General features: G+C 36.8%; 1 protein-coding gene across 1 annotated transcript in view; it reads left to right on the forward strand.

Annotated features, from left to right (window-relative positions):
* The window catches only part of whd (carnitine O-palmitoyltransferase whd), an 81,509-nt gene that overhangs the window by 30,336 nt on the left and 31,880 nt on the right, over positions 1 to 19,293 (forward strand). Inside the window, exons 6-12 of the mRNA XM_069300039.1 lie at positions 202 to 302; positions 1,337 to 1,559; positions 3,974 to 4,173; positions 4,438 to 4,589; positions 4,856 to 5,016; positions 5,666 to 5,691; positions 8,670 to 8,735. Of these exons, the coding sequence (XP_069156140.1) occupies positions 202 to 302; positions 1,337 to 1,559; positions 3,974 to 4,173; positions 4,438 to 4,589; positions 4,856 to 5,016; positions 5,666 to 5,691; positions 8,670 to 8,735 (929 nt within the window). The remainder of the gene's footprint in view (positions 1 to 201; positions 303 to 1,336; positions 1,560 to 3,973; positions 4,174 to 4,437; positions 4,590 to 4,855; positions 5,017 to 5,665; positions 5,692 to 8,669; positions 8,736 to 19,293) is intronic.

Raw genomic sequence — 19,293 nt, forward strand, 5'->3', positions numbered from 1 at the left:
TTAATGGTACCACATTAGGTTGATGGCATTATCTAGGTGGCTACTAACTAGTTCAGTAACTATACACAAATCATGCTCTGTTCAAGAAGTGTTAATTTTATGAAATTCTCTTTGCTAATTAGCTCTGGCTTTGTTAAAAGTGTGTAGGGAATTAATGAAAACAATCACATGTAACTAACCTGACGGATTGATCATTTTCAGTATCTGCGAAGTGTCCGTCCACTAATGGATGATGAGAATTATTCTCGAATGGAGAAGCTTGCACTTGATTTTCAGACTGGAATTGGAAAGAAGCTTCAAAGGTAATGATTGTTTGCTGTTTTGGAATAGGTAGTATTTTTATTAAGTTAAGAGATTCGATACACACAGAAATAACAATAGCATGATACAGTATGCCAAATGAACAAATCCACTAGAGTTTGCAATTCTATTAACCCTATTCATGCCACAGTTGACTAAGGCGTGGCTGGGAACGTAGTGTGCATAGGTTCGAACCCTCATCACAGCCCTTGTGGATATGTTTAAGAGACCAGAGTTGCATTTTTATGGGTAACATTCAGAAACATCAGATTATGAAAATATACTTATGAAATTTAACCTATAGATAAACCTCCAGCCCAAGTTTCGGCATTATAACTCGAAAGAAAACTGGAAAGGGGGGGGGGATACAAAAGAAATGGTGACATTTAAAACGTTCTAAGATTATAGAATCTAAGTGATCTTTAAAATTTTGATTTTATCTAGTAGAGTAGAGACTAAAGTAACATTTTTAAAGAAGATATTACAAGAAATATTACAAGATATTACAAGAAGAAAGTTGTTGAAAAATAAATTATTGGAAGTGACCCATCACTTTACCAGAAAACTGCAATTTTGAAAATGTAACTCAAAATATAATTTTAAAATAAAATTTCCAATTTGTAGAGCAACACTGTATAAGGACATAATATATAAAATACCTTAAAATTGGTTCATAATTACAAAAAATCTGAATTTTAAAGATCTACAATCGTATTTTTGAGCAAAATAGCATCACTTATTGCATCAATGGTAGATGGGGTAGATATTGCTAAATTTTCTTCCAACTTCACATGATTATTGGTGGGGCTACATCCTCAAACTCAGGGTATTTTCAGGGAAATTGCATGCCAAATAGTTGAGAAAAAAAATGCTTAACCTTCTATAACTATCAATTCTTCAATAATCAGTCTTATTTACTTCTGCAGGTATCTGATTATCAAGAAAGTATTTTATAGTGAGCAGGAAGTAATTTTTTTTTTTTATCTATTAGAATCTGGTCAAAGATGGTTGGAAATCAGTTTATTTGCTATTTCAGATACCTTGTTTTGAAGTCATGGTGGGCAAGTAACTATGTAACAGATTGGTGGGAGGAGTTTGTATATCTGCGAGGTCGTTCACCAATCATGGTGAACTCCAACTTCTATGGTACAGATGCCATTCTTCTCCACCCTACGCATGTTCAAGCAGCTCGTGCAGCAAATGTGGCTCATGCAGCTTTCATATTCCGGCGGTTGATAGATAATCAACAACTTGAGCCATGTAAGTAGGTACAATATGTCTTTAATTTTAACTTCAAGTGTGTATTTTGCCCTATTTATGCCTGATGGATTTAACTTTAGCTCTTGGTCCCTAAGAAAGGTTTTCCCTATGGTGTTCACATATGCTGCAGGTATTTGTTTTTCCGTTTTGTTAGTGCTGGTTCTTGAGCTCCCTGGGGTGCTGTTCATTTGCCTGGTATCTGGTTTACCATCTGACCTGGGTCATTGGTTCTGGATTTCTTTGGACTTGTTTTGAAGCATATTTTCTGGCCATGCCATGATCAACCAGTCTGTGATTCGTACATCAGGCTGCAAGCAGCCGCATCCAACAGCCTGGTTTGACCAGTCCAGCGACCAGGAGGCCTGGTGACGACTGGGCCGTGGGGACGCTAAGTCCCGGAAGCACCTCAAGGTAACCTCAAGGGTATGCCTATCATTGCCAGTTTTCTCTCTTAGGGGTGCAATGCTTGGTACTATTTGTTGAGCTTATAATGTCTGACGTTCCAGGGTGCTGGCTGGTGTCCTTCATGCCTAGCCTTTTCTACTGTTCGATTTTCAGTCTGGGGTTTCCTGCTTTGCACCGTATTCTTGGGGAAAGGGGAGGGGGGGCAGAGTCAGGAAGGGAATATGTAAACTGACCTTTGCAAAAGTGGCTTGAGAAAATGAATAGATTTGGATAGTAGTGAGGGTAACCACAAAGTAGTAACCATGTAACATAAGGGATGTAATTAAAAAGGAATTGATAGTCTACGGATAAAAATGGTGTATAACAGTACTTGTACATGTTGATACAAGTGTTGGGCATGCTTAGAGTTGAAGTTGGTTATCAAGTGCTGTTCTGGCTCTTCCTACCAGTCCAATCCAACTTTCACTCAGATGTCTCCTGTAGATAAATTTCTTGTTATAATATTTGGAAAAAGGTAAAATGCAAGCACTCATTACCTTCAATAACTGGTATACATTTGTATCCAATACCCTATTAACGCTTAATTTGGGTAGTTAATGGGTACACACGTCTTGTTAGCCAACTACAATCTTTTTACTTAGCTCTGTGGCTAACACAGGTACAGTTGACTCTGGGTAGAACTGTTTTGTGGATACTCGGTTACACCAAGATAACTACAGTACTGTACTGAGATTTTGGTTTCAGGGCTCCTACCTGTACTCACCTAATTGTGCTTGCAGGTTTTGAGCTCTGGCTCTTTGGTCCTGCCTCTCAACCATCAATCAACAAGTACCACTTGTGGTGTGGATCGGGTGGCAGTCGTGTGACTTCCATGGCTGTGTTGTCTCCCAGACAATCTTGTCATTTGTTCTGCCCTCCCTATGTTGAGAAGTTGCCAAGAAATGTTTTCCCTTCTGTTTTGTGGCAAAACAGTGGCAGATGTGTAGAAATTTGAAAACTACAATGAAAGGACCTAGCAAAGGGGGGAAAAAGTGTGAACTGATAAAACAGCACTTTGAAGGAAGGAACGAGTTTTTTTGAAAAGTTAAATGGGAGACCAATTTATGAACGTTTTCTGGCCACTCCAAGCTCGATGGACCAAGCTCTCACAAGTCAAGCCTAGCCCTGGGCTGGGCTTGGGGAGTAGAAGAACTCCCAGAACCCCATCCAAGTACAATCCAGGAGTTTTGTTAACTCGTTATTTTAAATATTTTGTGCGAGTGTTGGGGGTTTGAAAGGATGAAGGTAGTGTCATATTGATGGCACATAAATTTTTTAGTTTTTTTTATGGACTTAGAAGATATTAGTGGGGAGAAATCTATTACAGATAGTTAACTTGAAAATGAATTATCAAAATTAGATGTTTTCAACATTTTCTCACTTTGCTATGCCTAAACTAATTATTAGACTTTTTCCCATTAGAAAAAATGTTTTGTGGTATAGAAAAGAAAAATTTGTGCATCAGGAAATTGGCTTAATTTAGGGTACACAGTTAGGGTTTTAAATGACCATCAATTTCTTTAGATGTTTTCATTATAATGAGATTTATAGGTTAAAGGTATATTACAAACTGAATTTATTCTTTGATGTTAGAAATTGCTAGAATATTTTATTGATTTGAAAAAATATAGTAGCCCTGATTTATTTACAGTATTGACAAATAACATTTACATTAGATATTTTATAAGAGTAATGTATCTTGGTTACATAAACATTGTAACATCATCAGAGAGTGCATTGGCCTCATTGTTTGAGACCCACACACCCCAAGTGAATGGAAGGAGTATCATGGTTACATTTGTACCCAAGAAAGTGGTATACTTTCATAGCTTATTACAGATCATGTTAATATTCTGGTAATGTCCGGTGCAGGGCGGACAGTCCATTTATATTGTAATTGTGTAACCCTTGCAGTGCAAAGATTAATTATCAATAGGTGCTTCTAATTTTCTCATGTATATTTTTCCAGATAATGGCTCAGAATTTGGTGCCACTGTGTTCATACCAGTATGACCGCACATTTAACACCACTCGTATCCCAGGCATCCAGACGGATAAAATTGTCCATTTCAGTGACTCGACACACATTGTTGTGTACCATGCAGGCCGATTCTTCAAAATGCCTTGCTACTACAAGGGCCAGCTTCTTACTCCTAAAGAACTTCAGATGTAAGTTATGTGGCAATCATACGAAGCAGTTGATTAAACTCTTGAGTTAGTGCCTTTAAAAGTTTATAACCCTGTAATTGCTCGATTGCACAAATCCTGCATGAGGTTGGTATATCATTAATTTTGTGTAAACTTGGTATACAAATTAATTAGAAATTAATTTTGTATATTCTGTACAGTACTATAAATATCTGTATATTTAACATCCTTGGCTTCACCCTCTTCATGAAGTTATTTTAAATAACAAAAATATTTGCCTTCCAGTCAGTTTGAGCGTATTCTGGCTGATGAGTCTGTCCCAGAGAAGGGTGAAGCCAACTTGGGGGCATTGACTGCTGGAGAGCGTAAACCATGGGCTGAAGCACGTACAAAGTTTTTCAGCAAAGGAATCAATCAAATATCATTGGCAGCGATTGGTAAGATTCCTGGAAGGACGAAAGATTATGCATTTCGTTATGTTGACTCGCTAATTTCTGGCAAGCAGTTATAAATGTAATAACCACATGTCAACAAGAACTACCTTGAGATTGTTTTCAGAAAAGTTTGAATTTGAAATTTTTTCAAACATGAATGACATCTTAGATAAATGCAGTCTGTAAATGAGTATCAGAATTTGAAATTTAATAATGGTAACTAGATCTAATTAAATTTATTTTCAGTTTGTTTATGGCATTTCCAACAGAAAAGGCTGCTTTTGTGTTGGTATTGGAAGAGGACGAATATGACTATTGTGAAAATGATCCTAGTCAGTTGGACAGGTTTGGTCGAGCCATGCTTCACGGCAAGGGTTACGACCGCTGGTATGACAAGTCCTTCAATGTCATCATCATGAAGAATGGCAGGGTAAAGTTTGAAGTTTCTTTAATTCACTTCTATTTTTTTTCTGTTTAATTTTTAATGGTTAAATATAGATTCATTATTGATAGTACAGTACTTGGCATAAGCTACAAGCAGATACTATTTCTGGTACAATATTTTGTAACTCCATTTAAGTGTAAGTGATAAAAGTAAGGTAAATGTTTTCTTATATCTTGCATTACTGGTAATTTTAATTCTCTTTAAATATTGTGTCAGGGGTTCCAGGCAAGTTTCTTAAGCAGTATGTCTTGTGCAATAACCAAAGATTCTATTTGTTTCAATCTTGCTTGTTTTGTTGTATTTCCTTTAGTTTTCTTTTGCATAGTCTTTCTAAGACTCATTTTTTCTAGTGCTTGCTTGTGTTAAGAGCTCTCAATTCAATTCTGTGCACAAGTTATTTTCTATATGAATTAAATATTCTTTACTCCGGACCACTTTTAAATACGGTAGCTTCCCTCACATTTAATAGTCAGAGTACACGTCTCACTTCTAAAATGTAATTGTGCCAAGTAATGGACTATGCATTTTCAGGGTAATTATATATTATTCCTTTTGCAAGTTAGGTTATGGTAGCAAGATTAGATTTTGGTTTCTTAATTAGATTTACTCTTATGTTGTGAATTTTGCTTTACAGATTGGCTTTAATGCAGAACACAGCTGGTAAGTACTGAACATTGTTTAATAGTACTGTACTGTGCTTGGTAAAGTCTTTATCTCTTTGTGTAGAGATTACCCTGTCTACAACATCATATAATTTTAGCTTTTAAAATTGGTACAATGGTTGTTGAAAACATAATTATAAATCACTAGCATGAGCACCTGCTTCTCCTGCATGCACATGTATCATATTAGATACAGTATCCAAAACACAAATCGCACATCGACGTACGTGTATCATTCACTCGTAACTTTCACACAGCATGCCCTTCACATGCATGTACACTCTCTTCACTGATAGATCAGGAATAGTGTAATACCTGGAACCAATTAGTATTATGAATATTTCAGGGCAAATTAGGCTTGCCATGATTATTGATAAAGTAAAATTCCAAAGACGAGTTGTGTAATTAACATCTGATTGCAATCAGCCTCTGGAATCTCTCACCCCATCGGTGTATCTAAAATAATGGGGCTCTTTGAATGTTGTAGTAAAAAAGAATACGCTCCTTGATTATAGAAGTATGTCTTCTACACTTCGCCGACTGACCGGCTCGGCCGACCGGCTCCCAGGGAGCCGGTCGGCCGAGCGGACAGCACACTGGACTTGTGATCTTGTGGTCCCGGGTTTGATCCCGGGCACTGGCGAGAAACAATGGGCAGAGTTTCTTTCACCTTATCCCCCTGTTACCTAGCAGTAAAATAGGTACCTGGGTGTTAGTCAGCTGTCACAGGCTGCTTCCTGGGGGGGGGGGGGGTGGAGGCCTGGTCGAGGACCGGGCCGCGGGGACACTAAAACCCCGAAATCATCTCAAGAAGATGTAATTCTGGAGACTGGTGCATCTTTAATTGCACTTTAAATAACTATGTTGAGTTGCTTGATTTGCCTTATTTGGTTAAATATAGCTTAATTGAAAATGCTATTGAGAAACAAGTTTTACAGTTTATTAGATATTTTGCATGAAAGTCTTCTGATAATTTCCTTACTGGCAAAATATCATATTCAATAAAGTTTACTGTTTATCTAAAACTTTTCCTTAGATGCTTGGTTAAACTTGGTATTTGGAGCTCATTTTTCAGACATTTTTTCTTGGTTGAAGGTATATAGCCGACATGGTAATAATGCTCTAGAAATAAGATCGTAGGCAATAGCAGAAGTAACTGGAAAGACAAACTTCTATTCAAAAGAGCAATTTCACCATCTGCTTCCATGAAAGATGGTTATAATGTAGTCCACAATGAGGCTAATCCTTTGTGCTCAGCAGCAATTAAACAGAATTTTCTGCATAAATTAAATCCATGAGTTGTGCTACTTCTATTTAAAAAGAGAAGACAACATTGTTTGGCTGGAGAACTCTTTGGTGTATCCACTCAAGAACATCTCCAAGAAAGTTATGACTATCTAACCCTGAACCTCTAAAGCTGGAAGGATATCTGGAAGCAAGATTATCTTACTTCCTTGAGAAAATGAAAGCACTTCCTATGTTTATCTTCGAAGTTAGTGTGGTTTGGGAATTAGCTTCTCCCTATTGACTGAGGATGGACACGTATTAATGAATATTAGCACACTACATAAAGAACTCACACCAAAACTAAAACCATTCAGTTAATGTTACAATTACAAGGAAGAATGTAAAGCAGTGTGTATGACTGACTATAGGTCTGACAAATATTTCTTTAATGTGCTGGTGTTGTAGTGGCATTACCTGCTAAAATACCCCAGGCAGTAGAAGCCCCCATCAAAGATGACAATTATAATTAATGATCTTGTTGCTTTGTTATTATTTAATGGTTAAAACTTTGATGTTGAGTTAGAGGGGGGGGTTTAAAGTCCTATATTAGAAGTAAAATACTTTATTCATAAGTGTTTGTTTTGTTCATTTAGTTGGGTTAGTTTACACAAATTTACAGTAAATTATTTACTTACCTAAGAAAGCTGCAAAAGGCAGTTACTGCTGCCTTTTTACCTAAGAAAGAATTATTTACCCAAGAAAGTCGTAACAGTAACATAATGTGCAATACTTTTTATTATAAACTGTATACTCAAGAATTATACTTAGATGCGACTTTTATCAATGATCATTCATTATCATTTATCAATTACTACAGTTGTTAGAATCATAATTTGAGAATATTTCCATAAAAAACTTATATTAATTGTTACAGTAATGACTGGGCTAAACAGGTGTACATCAGCACCAGTAGATTAGTTTTTACTTCAGAATATTACAATCTTCTATAAAAATGTTGAAGACTAAAACCATTATATGCTATGTTATTTCTTTGTTTTATGCTTGGTTCTAAATAATTGATTCTGAGAGAGTTTTTGCCATTGGCTTTATGAAAATGTATGAATGCCACGGATAATTTCAGAGTTTAAACCAAAAGCTTCCTGTTTTTGCATAAATGAATATGCATAATGGAGATGTTGTAATATCTCAATTTATTCCTCGCGCACATGCTCGATCTTGTGCACTCGCTCTCACATACTTGCAAATTGTGCGCACACAACACATGCACATGTAGGCACAGATAGGTAAGCATGCATACATTTTGTAAATTAGGTATACAGTACTGTATGTAATTTTCATTTAACCATTTTGTCAGGTATGTGTGTGTAAATAGTACTTAATTACCATAATAAAAGTATTACTTAATACTCTTGTTATATTGCTCAAGTCCCATTAATATAGGCTAGTACTTTAAGGCTTTACAATATGATCTTCAGTCCAACCCGTCCGACCCGTCCACCCCACAACCTCCTGTCACTGATGCTTTTAATCTCCCCGCCCTCCGCTGCCATACTCCCTCGTGTGTGTTTTTCTTCGTGTTGTTTGCCCCCCCCCCCCCTTCCCGTGTTTCCATTAATTTTCCTCACACCCTTTGCAACTTTATGGATTTGATATATGGTGGTGGTCAGTTCTCGATGGCCATTTGTACCCAATTTACTTACAAAGAGTTTACTTCCTAACCCCTTACAGGGCAGATGCAGCGGTCATTTCCCACCTGTGGGAGTTTGTCATAACTGAGGACCTCATCACAGTTGGGTGAGAGTGCATTTCTTTATGCTTTGCTCATCATGTTCAGGAATGTGGTACATGCTATTGCTTTCATGTTCTAAATGTAATTTTTTTTTTATTTTACAATTATACGTTCAAAATTCTAATTAAACTTAGAATTGCAGATTAAGCCATTATGCATTTAATAGGTTGCAATTTTGCAAAACTCGATTCTGTATCAGTTTAAAGCAAACAGGAATTTAGTTAGGCCTATAGTGTAGTTCTGAATGGATACTGGGATACAGATTATATACTGTATATTATTTGAAATGGTGGAAAACTGAATGTAAAATTGTTTACATTCATTAAAATTTTGCCCAGGAATGCTTGCCAAAGGCAAGCTTTTGTGAAGATATTAATGTTATTAAATATGGATCAAAATTTTAATATTCTGTGCATAAGAATCTCTTGCAATATTCCTGGAAAATACAGTTGCTGGTTTTTGCTTTTCTGTAACCAATCATAATTTTATTCTGTTTCAGAAAAGGCTAACATGTTTGATTGGATCTATATTTGCAAGAAAAAATGTTCATGGGATTTTTGTTACTTCCTTGGTATGTAATATACAATGCTATCACAATAGTGTAATTTCAAAATTTTCCAGATACAAATGAGAGACGATTACATACAGTTTACCGATTGCAATTTAAGGCGGTATATTTATTTACTCATTTACATGCATACATTGAGTACTAGAAAGTTTATAGGGAGTTTTTCTTTAAAGTTAAGATGTATAATAGAACAAAGAAGTTATGATCTTTAGTTGATATATTGATGCCTGAAGCACATTCCTGAGCATGATCTGCCTCCTTTTATTACAGCAAGGTGTGGTCTGGCCGGCTTTGTTGCCCTAGACCATGATTTCGTGTTTCTTTAGCAGTAGGGGGTTTCTATTTAGTTCAGGACTGTTATTTAGAAGTGGGAAAATAATTTCCATGCAGCATGTTACTATTGAATATTTGCTTCTCATGTCATTCTTTAGTTCCTTTTTATCAGGTATCCCTCAAAGGGGATATCTTATAGTATTAAATGAATTATCTGATGTGTGCATTGTCTTTGCAATATCTTTAGAACACCTTCATGCATTGGCTTGTAATTTTTCCGTGTACGTAGGTGTAAATAATGTCCCTGTTATTGCGTAACATGGTCTCCTTGTTCGCAGATTTTATGAATTTTAAATATCATTACGGATGGGTGATGTTAATATTGAGTAATCCCAACATAGCTACAGCAAAGTTTTACTAATGTCCTGATGCCAACAAGACATAATCCTAGATGGTTTGGATGCAAATTGATAGCATCGGAAGACTTGTATGTGATGCAGTGCTTTTAATTTTTTTAATAATTTAACCTACTTGAAGGAGCGAGCTTGTACTATGCAATGTTAATATTTAGAATTGGCAGATGAAGCAAAGATGCAGAAGGTAAAGACTCGAAAGGATTATAGTAGAGCATTGCAGAAGGACCTTGATAAACCTAAAAGGAGACAAATGGCTATTACAACTCAACCCGAGATGGGAGTCCATATAATTCTAATATTAACACCAGAGGTGCACATAAAACAAGATAATATCACTGGCATACGAGAAGCTGGTGAACAGAAGAACAGTACTGTACATAGGTGATTATTTAAAAATCTAAATTGTTTTAAAACCATTTACCCAGCCTATGTGAAAGCATTACTAAAGTATTTTTAAATACACGTTTGTAACATGACTACTCCTAGAATCGAGAGAGCGTGTCGGTAAGAACAGGTTAAGGGATCCCTTATCTTTGCAGCCTTTAAAGATAGGAAAAGAAAAGAAATATAATCACTGCATGTATTGAGGAATGGACAAGGTAGAAAGAACAGCCTCTTTAAATTGAAAGAAAATAAAAACGAGACCATTGGTGAAAGTTGAAAATGCAGTAGGTGTAGAAATCCATAGAAATTTTCATTCTTTGCAGTGATCAGCAAATGGAATACTGTACATTGAAATGTTTTTTTTTTTTTTTAACCACTTTTATCCACAACTGTAAGGACAGAGATTATATAAAACTTCAGCAAAAAAAGAGAATTAAAGTGTGTGCAATGTACTATAATCAGTGTACCTGCAATCATTGCACTCCCTGTACTTATTACACTTCAATTGATGTATCTTAAGGTGTGACTACTGGGGGATAACTGTTGATGGCTCTCAGAACCTACCTAGTTATTACTTTTACGGTACATTTGTTTCAATTAAGGCTTCTTGGAAATTTAATTGTTCATTGCATTATGCACCTCCTTAAACATTTTTTATAATGTTTATATTTTTGTATTCAGTTTGTTTTCCCTGTGCACATTCTATTTTCCATATTTAAAGTTTTAGCATGATTTGGCATGGTTGAGCCACACACTCCAGAGTGCTTCTTCATGTATATATGGGATTAGAATCCAACTAAACAGCAGGTAAACTAAAGTAGATTTCGAAATGGGGAAAACTAAATACAGGTACAATAAAAGAGGAGAAATGGTTAAGGGAAGCTATTCAGAGGACAAAATCCAACATTATAGGCTACGGGAGCCTGACAATTGAGTGGACAGAGCTTTGGATTCATAGTCCGGAGGTTCCGGGTTCGATCCCCGGTGGAGGCAGAAACAAATGGGCAGAGTTTCTTTTATCCTGATGCACCTGTTCACCTAGCAGTAAATAGGTTCCTGGGAGTTAGATAGCTGCTATGGGCTGCTTCCTGAGGGTGTGTAACAAAAAGGAGGCCTCGTCAAGGACCGGGCCGCGGGGACGCTACGCCCCATATCATCTGAAGATAACCACTGCTGCTATAATTTGTGTGCTACTGACGAATAGAACCATTAATTGGTGAAAGTACAGTACTGTAGTTCTTGTGAAAATTCGTGCAGATCTGATTGTGAATGATTTGGTTCAGGTAAACATTTAGCAAATAGCTCAAGAAAAGTTTATATTTCAGTGCAGTTTAGACCATTGGCAGTACTGTGTATGTTTATAATACTATTGATATAATTATGGCAGATTGAAGAATAAGAATTATGAATAAAACATTGAAGTATTTGTACCTTACAAGAAGTTCTATATAAATATAGCTAGAAATTCCTGTGCCAAAATAGTGTGTGTTGATGTGTGGAGATAATAGAAAGAGTCTAGGTACTTTTGTTGGTTTTTATAAGAAGGCGCAGTTGTAACAGCTGCACAGGTTTAAACTTGGGAATGTAATCTTTTACATTACACACAATACTGTTTTGCAGCTACCTGGTAAGTGTATTTATAAAGAAACATTAATTTAGGTTGTTTAATGTGTGGAGTAGAATATATGTACTCAACTAGAAATACATTTAATTTGTTTGCTATTGTTATTGCATCAGGTACCTGAGGATGCTGGGGTCTTCATCATTATTATTATTATGCATCTCCCATTTAACTTTCCCTTTGTCTTTCATTTTTCTTGGTGTGTAAACCTGATGTTGCTGAAGCCTTCTTTGATTATCTTCCCAGGGCAGATGCCCCTGTCTTGGGCCACATGTGGGAATTCATTATGGGCGAGGATATCTTTGAATATGGGTACAGTATAAGAAGCATGCTTGTGTGCCCTGTTATTCCCTATTTACCCATAGAAACTTACTTTGAGAACTGCTAATCTTTTGAATTGATCTTCCTAATAGTGTTGAGAGGTTTGAATTCATTAATATAGTTTCTACTAAACTACATTAAGTATTGTGTACGAAAGCTCTTTCTCCTCCCCTCTCCTCCAACCATTAAAAAGAAAAAAATTGCAAGAGGATAATGAGCAAATATGACCCCATGAGGAAGCATACTGTGCAATTTATAAAAGCATTAAGTATATTACCTGGAGCATACCTGGAGAGGGTTTCAGAAGTTCTTCTTCCCTAGCCCGCCCAGGGCCCAGGCTCGACTTGTGACAACCCGCAGACCCACATATCCACTGCAGCCTGAATGGTCCAGCACTTCTTGCAAGAACCTGTCCAAGTACCTCTTGAATACATCCACCTTCGTTCCAGCAATATTTCTAATGCTTGCTGGTAGGGTGTTGAACTGCTGTGGACCCCCTGATGTTAAGACAGTGCTCTCTAATTGTGCCTATGGCACCTCTACTCCTTACTGGTTCTATTCTGCAATTCCTTCCATACCTTTTGCTCCAGCATGTTATTCTGCTATGCAAATTTGAGACCTGGCCCACCAGTATCTTGCATACATATATTATTTGATACGTTTCTCATCTCCTTTCCAGAGAGTAAGTTTTGAGAGCTTTGAGACGGTCCCAATAATTTAGATGTTTTATCGTTTCTATGCATGCCGTATATGTTCTCTGTATTCCCTCTAATTCAGAGCTGTCTCTTGCTCTGAAAGGGAAAGTGAGAGTACCAAGCAATACTCAAGATGGGATAGCACCAGATATTTAAATAGTGTTAGCATTGTTACGGGGTCCCTGGATTTGAATTTTCTCATAATTCATCCTATCATTTTCCTGGCTGTCGCTATATTTGCTCGTTTATGTTCACTAAATGTCAGGTCGTCAGCCATCATAATTCCCAGGTCCTTTACACGATACTTTCCTTCAATGAGTAGGTCTGATTGTGTCCTGTACCCTGTGTTTCGTTTAAGTTCCTCATTTCCGCCATACCTCAGTACTGTACCTTGAACTTATCACCGTTAAAAATCATGTTATTTTCAGTTGCACAATCGAATTCTTTATTTATAGCCGTCTGTAGTTTTTCAGTGTCTTCTACAGTGGCAATTTTTCATGCTGATTTTTGTATCATCTGCAAAGGATGACACGAAGCTGTGACTATTACTTTTGTAATCAAATTGCAATAGAATGCTCTAAAGGGATATACACCCTGTATGCATATAAGGGGAAATGGAAGAACAACACTACCGATACCATAAGAATAAAGTACATCATCATGTAAAAAACCTGCTTTTTGGCATTATTTACTCTCATTATTCATCCCCGACATTATTACACTACAATATTTCATTCGTTTTTGTCTTGCTTCCTTCACATAAGTGTTTGTACCACAATATCACATGTAGACAAAAATGCAGCTTTTCTCCAAGTTGAACCGAGTCATAGTAGTTATCCATACATAAATAATAACCTCTGTTCTTCAGTGGTTCAATCAAGCCCATAACCGTTTGAATTGTCTTCTTCCCAATTCCTGCATACACTTCAAAATCATAGATGTAACCAGTATGCAATTCACCCAGCATGTACAGCTTTACTCCATACTTATCATATTTATTTAGATAATAAACCCTGAAAGTTAGACTGACATTGGTCCATGACATTGTGCCTTCATCCAAACACAGATGTTTCTGAGGAATGTATACTGTTTTGCATTTGTTAGATATTCCATGACTGTTCTAACTTTTATTAGTCTGTCTTGATTGTCTTTAGGAATGGCATTATTGTTATGAGTATGAAAATACTTTGCAATCATTACATACCGTTTTGCAGTCATAAAAGTATTGAAAGAAGGTACATGCCCCAATTTACCTGTTTGCCAGTACATATTCATCGTTGGCATCTTCAAAAGCTCATTAACTTTCGGTCCCAAATATCTGGCAAGCTCTTTTACACTCACTTCATCCCACTCATTGTTTGTTTTGTTAGAAGCTTTGCACAAGCTTTGTGATGCATACAAGTTTTTCATATACCGTAAATTTCAGCAAATCTCGTATAATAAATAACTAAAAATCCCAGAGAAGTGCTTGGCACTGGTACAGTCAAGCCTGGTGTTCCATTAAAATTGTGTGTACAAATGGTGCAGTGTTGTCAGTAGACCAGGCTTCACCAGAACTGGTGCCTGGGGTACGTGGGTTACGTTGGGTACTAGTTCTAAAGGCAGGGCCTGCACGTGGGGTGGTATCATCATCACTTCCTTCACTTTCAGTTCCATCCTCACTTGCTCTTTCAGTTTCACCCACCTCACTGTCTACATCATTTTTCACTTTCAGCACTTTCAAGATCAGAATATTCTTTAACGTGGAATTTTGTTTTGTTTCACTTTTCTGTACTTTTGGCGAACACTCCTTAGCTTTTCCCTCATGTGTTTCTTTACCTGCTTTCGTCATGGATGTGCTATGTTCTTGATTCCTTTCCATCTTGGAGTAAATGTAATGTGTGTATAAAGGCAGTAACAAATATAGCCAAGGTAAAAGTCAGAACGGTGCAAGTTTTGATGCAAGGGGAGGCCGCAGCGGTCACGAGCATGGTCACAATAACAATGGGCCTCCTGCGTGGGTGGCGGTGCCGTGATGTCACATGGTGTATACTGTGCAGAGAATGGGAAGACGTTGGCGCACATTTTAAAACACGTCCCGTAATGATTGGTTAAAAATGGAATTTTAACAAATATTTAAATTTTGGAAACGTGTCCTCGCCCAAGATCTGTAGATTTATTTAAGGACGCAATATGCATTCCCGCCCAGGCAAAATGTTAATTTTTCTGGTTTTGAATCTCGGGCACTAAAATAGCTGAATCTTGTGGGTTGTACATGTTAATTTTTCTATGCTTAAGTGTTCTTTGACCAGCACACCACCACCTCGACTTTTTTTGTTTTCTCCTTTTCTTGGCATAAGATTACATAGTATATCCTATTGGAAATACCTTCTCATTTAGATATTACTCCTAGATTTCTTTCCCTGTAATACAGTTGTGAATTACAAAATGCTGTTCAATTTTCCAGACTAAGTATTTTGATAAATTTCCCATAGGTAGTGATTAGAAATGATATATACTGAACCGTACTATGCATGTTGACTAACATGAAAATTAATTCCATGTCTACCTGGAAATAATTAAGACCGTAAGTCACGGACATTTAAATGATATGTAGTTCTAATGATATAGATCTTCCACTATCATTTAAATGATAGTGGAAGAGAGAAGATTTGTATGCCTTGTTTTTTCTTGAAGCTCAATGTTTTCTTTGACATGGCAATCATGCTGCAACCCTGCTTGGTTCTTTGCTATATTTTCAACCTCACCACTTTGGCCTTTCTGCTGTGTGCTGTTTTATATTTTCTTATCAATCTTGGACCTAGTCTGTAACACCTTGTGTGTGCTTGCTGAAGCCATATGTAGTTCTGAAGTTGCAGACGATGAGTCACAATAACGTGGCATAAGTATGTTGACCAGACCACACACTAGACGGTGAAGGGACGACGACGTTTCGGTCCGTCCTGGACCATTTTCAAGTCGATTGTCTTGAGAATGGAATGTCTTCTCAATCGACTTGAGAATGGTCCAGGACGGACCGAAATGTCGTCGTCCATTCACCTTCTAGTGTGTGGTCTGGTCAACATAGTTCTGAAGTTTTATATATATATATATATATATATATATATACAAAATGGACATGTGGAGACTGTAGCACTAAATAGCTAAACTGTGTGCAGGTTTTATCTGTAATTTAACGTTATGAAGATGGGGAACAACGTCCCTCGCTGTAGGGGATGTGTGAAAGAGCCTTACAAATTTTGTAGATTTTAAATAATAATTTTGTTGCCTTAGATACTATAGTCTTGTACACCATCAGTGATTTAGTATCATAAATATTAAGTTGCAGAATACAGATGAAAAAAAAGTCCATTACGAATAGGAAAGTTGAATATTTTATGAAAATTTTAAATGATGGTCTTTTATTCTAACATTTCTCTGTGCAACCCAGATACGATGAAAATGGAAACTGCACTGGGAAAGTGACCTGTGATCCCCCTGCACCAGTACGCCTTAAGTGGGACCTAAACCAAGAGTGTCTCCTGGCCATTGATTCTTCATTCAGGGTGAGTATTCAGTGTGGAAGGGAATATCACAGTCATGCCAAGTGTTCGGTATGTGGATGCACTCGCTGCTGATTTTCCTAACTGAATCTTTATCTATAGAATGTGATTAAACATTATGGGGCTAGTAGAGTACAGTAATAGGAGCTACACGAAGGAATGATTGTTGTATTTCTTAAATCTTCAGGTGTGGAAGTATAGTATTAATTAAGAAGTGATAAATTGAGATGAGTAAAGAATGAAAATTTATCAATAATTTATACTTGCCTACCTAGCAATGACTAGGCTGACAGCTATTAAATTCACTGAAACCTTGCCTCTTATATCATGACATAAAAGAAAATGATCTTGGTAAAGAAGCCTCAATTGAGAAAAATACATATGCATGGCAAACATTTTGCAGCATTTTGGAGCTTGGCCTATTGTATCTTCCCTTGGTGTGACGGTACCTTGTGGTCCTAGATGTTAAAAGTTAAGAATTTTTATGCATATGAGGAGCTTTGTCTGGGATGATATTAGAGTACCAGAAATAGAATTTCTAGTATACAAGTCTTCATGAGCTGACTAATCCTTGCACTGCTCCAGTCGCTTGAGAGGGATTTGATCATATGCTCAAATTGCCTGGAGATGATTTAAGGTGCCCCCACTATTCAAAAACTTGACTAATTCTAGGGGAACGTCATTTGACACTAAAAATTTCTGTCGATCGTTTGCCATGTTTAGAAAAATTCCTGAAAAACTGTAAGTGAGAAAAAATTAAAATACAGTATTTCCATTTCTCCATAAATATTCTTCCACATGTAATTACAGAATGAGAGGTACACTCATGGTGTCTCGTCTTACCAGTACCTTGTCGCATGATGTTTATAAACTACCGACAGTTTTGGCATTCACCGCCTTTCACTTCACTTGCTACAGCCATCTACCACCACTCTGCAAAAGAGAATTTTCAAATATTTCATTGGCACTTTGTTTCCTTGGCATAAATCTATGATCTCTTGTTCTTGAAGTTGTAGGTTTCAAGAATTCTTTTGTGAATTTTGTCGATTCCTGTTGCTATTTTGTATGTAGTGATCATATCACCTGCTTTTAATAGCTTGGCATATTTAATGCCTCTAGCCTCTCCTTGTAACTTTTGTTTTTTCACTTCTGGAAGCCACTTCATGGCATGTCTTTACAGATTGTTCAGCTTATTGATGTGTTTCTTGATTTTGGGTACCATAAAAATGCTGCATATTCCAATTTCTGTCTCACAAGTCATGAAGAGCTGATTTAATATTTCACCATCCATGGATTTAAGTGATTCTGAAGTTGGAAAGTGTAGCATAGTGGCTTGCCCCTTTCTTTCAATCGATACTCTCGCCGATGTGGTGCCAGTTAGGCCATATGTCATCTTCCAGAGCCCAACATCATTTTAAATATTATGTTAATATCCTTTTCCCTACACTCTGTGGTAGTATTGGAGTGGTAAACCAGGTAAACCAATCATCAGTTGAAACGTGTTATTGAAACAAATGTTTTATGTGAGTTATGTGATTTATCAAGTTTTGTAATCTTGTAAATAAAGAGAAAGGGGTGAAAACAATCAGTGAAACATCCGAGGATAAAACAGTGTCAGCAAAGTTTGGCACTGGGTGTTGACGGGCGCCAGACACAGCCACCACGTATTCTTCCGCACAACCTTCACCCAGTGAAATGATAAATATTCACTTATTATTTTTTTAATTTTTTAATTTATTTGCTCACAGGCAGGTACTGTATGACTATTTTTCCATAGTCACTGTCCAAGGGCCCTTGATTTTGTCCGTCTGGATTTTGATTGATGGTGGTGTACTACTGTGTGTAATTGTGCGCTTCAATGCTACTGGAGCCAGAGAGTGCAGCCTCCTTGGGACTTATGGAGGATTTTTAACATGTACATTTCTTCCAAAATTGTCTTGTCTTTCACAATTGCTTTACTTTTGTATCTATTCTCTTTAGTCATTACTCATAAACCTTGATAAAATCTTGTGCATCACTTTCACGTGTAGTTGTAACCAAGATCAACAATTTTCTCCAGGTTGCTGAAGCTCTCCTGAACGACGTTGACCTACGTTTGTACATGCATACTTCCTATGGTAAGGGCTTTATGAAGTCATGCCGGCTGTCTCCTGATGCCTTCACACAGATGGCACTACAGTTGGCATATTATCGGGTATGTGTTTACTTGTGGAGACGGGCAATTTTGTCCTTAACTTACAGAGCGGGTGGCCGTTTCATTAGTCATAATTATTTTGAGAGAAAAATTGTAAAGTAATAAAATTGTTCGTGAATTGAGCTCTCTGACATTACTAGAACTTCAGTTAAGAAGATATTTATGATTTATAATATATTTTTTAATCTAAAGATATTGCTTTCCTAAATTTAGTTTTTCATGTACTGTACATGAACATGAATTCATGTACATGAATATCTCCTATAAATGTATTAAGTATTTATGGCATGTGATGCATATAATTGACAAATAAGGAGCATATACAGTACTACATTGAATTTAGTTAGATTTAATGTTTAGAATTTTTATATCAAATCCATATAATTGAGTGAACATATATAGATAAGTGACAATCTCTTAAGATGAAATTTTGTAAAACTTCAGGATGCAGGCAAATTTAACTTGACTTACGAAGCCAGTATGACCCGTCTATTCCGAGATGGCCGAACAGAGACTGTGAGACCTTGCACCATTGAGTCGGCAGCTTGG

This window comes from Procambarus clarkii, chromosome 5 (genome assembly GCF_040958095.1).
Source record: "Procambarus clarkii isolate CNS0578487 chromosome 5, FALCON_Pclarkii_2.0, whole genome shotgun sequence".
NCBI lineage: Eukaryota > Metazoa > Arthropoda > Malacostraca > Decapoda > Cambaridae > Procambarus > Procambarus clarkii.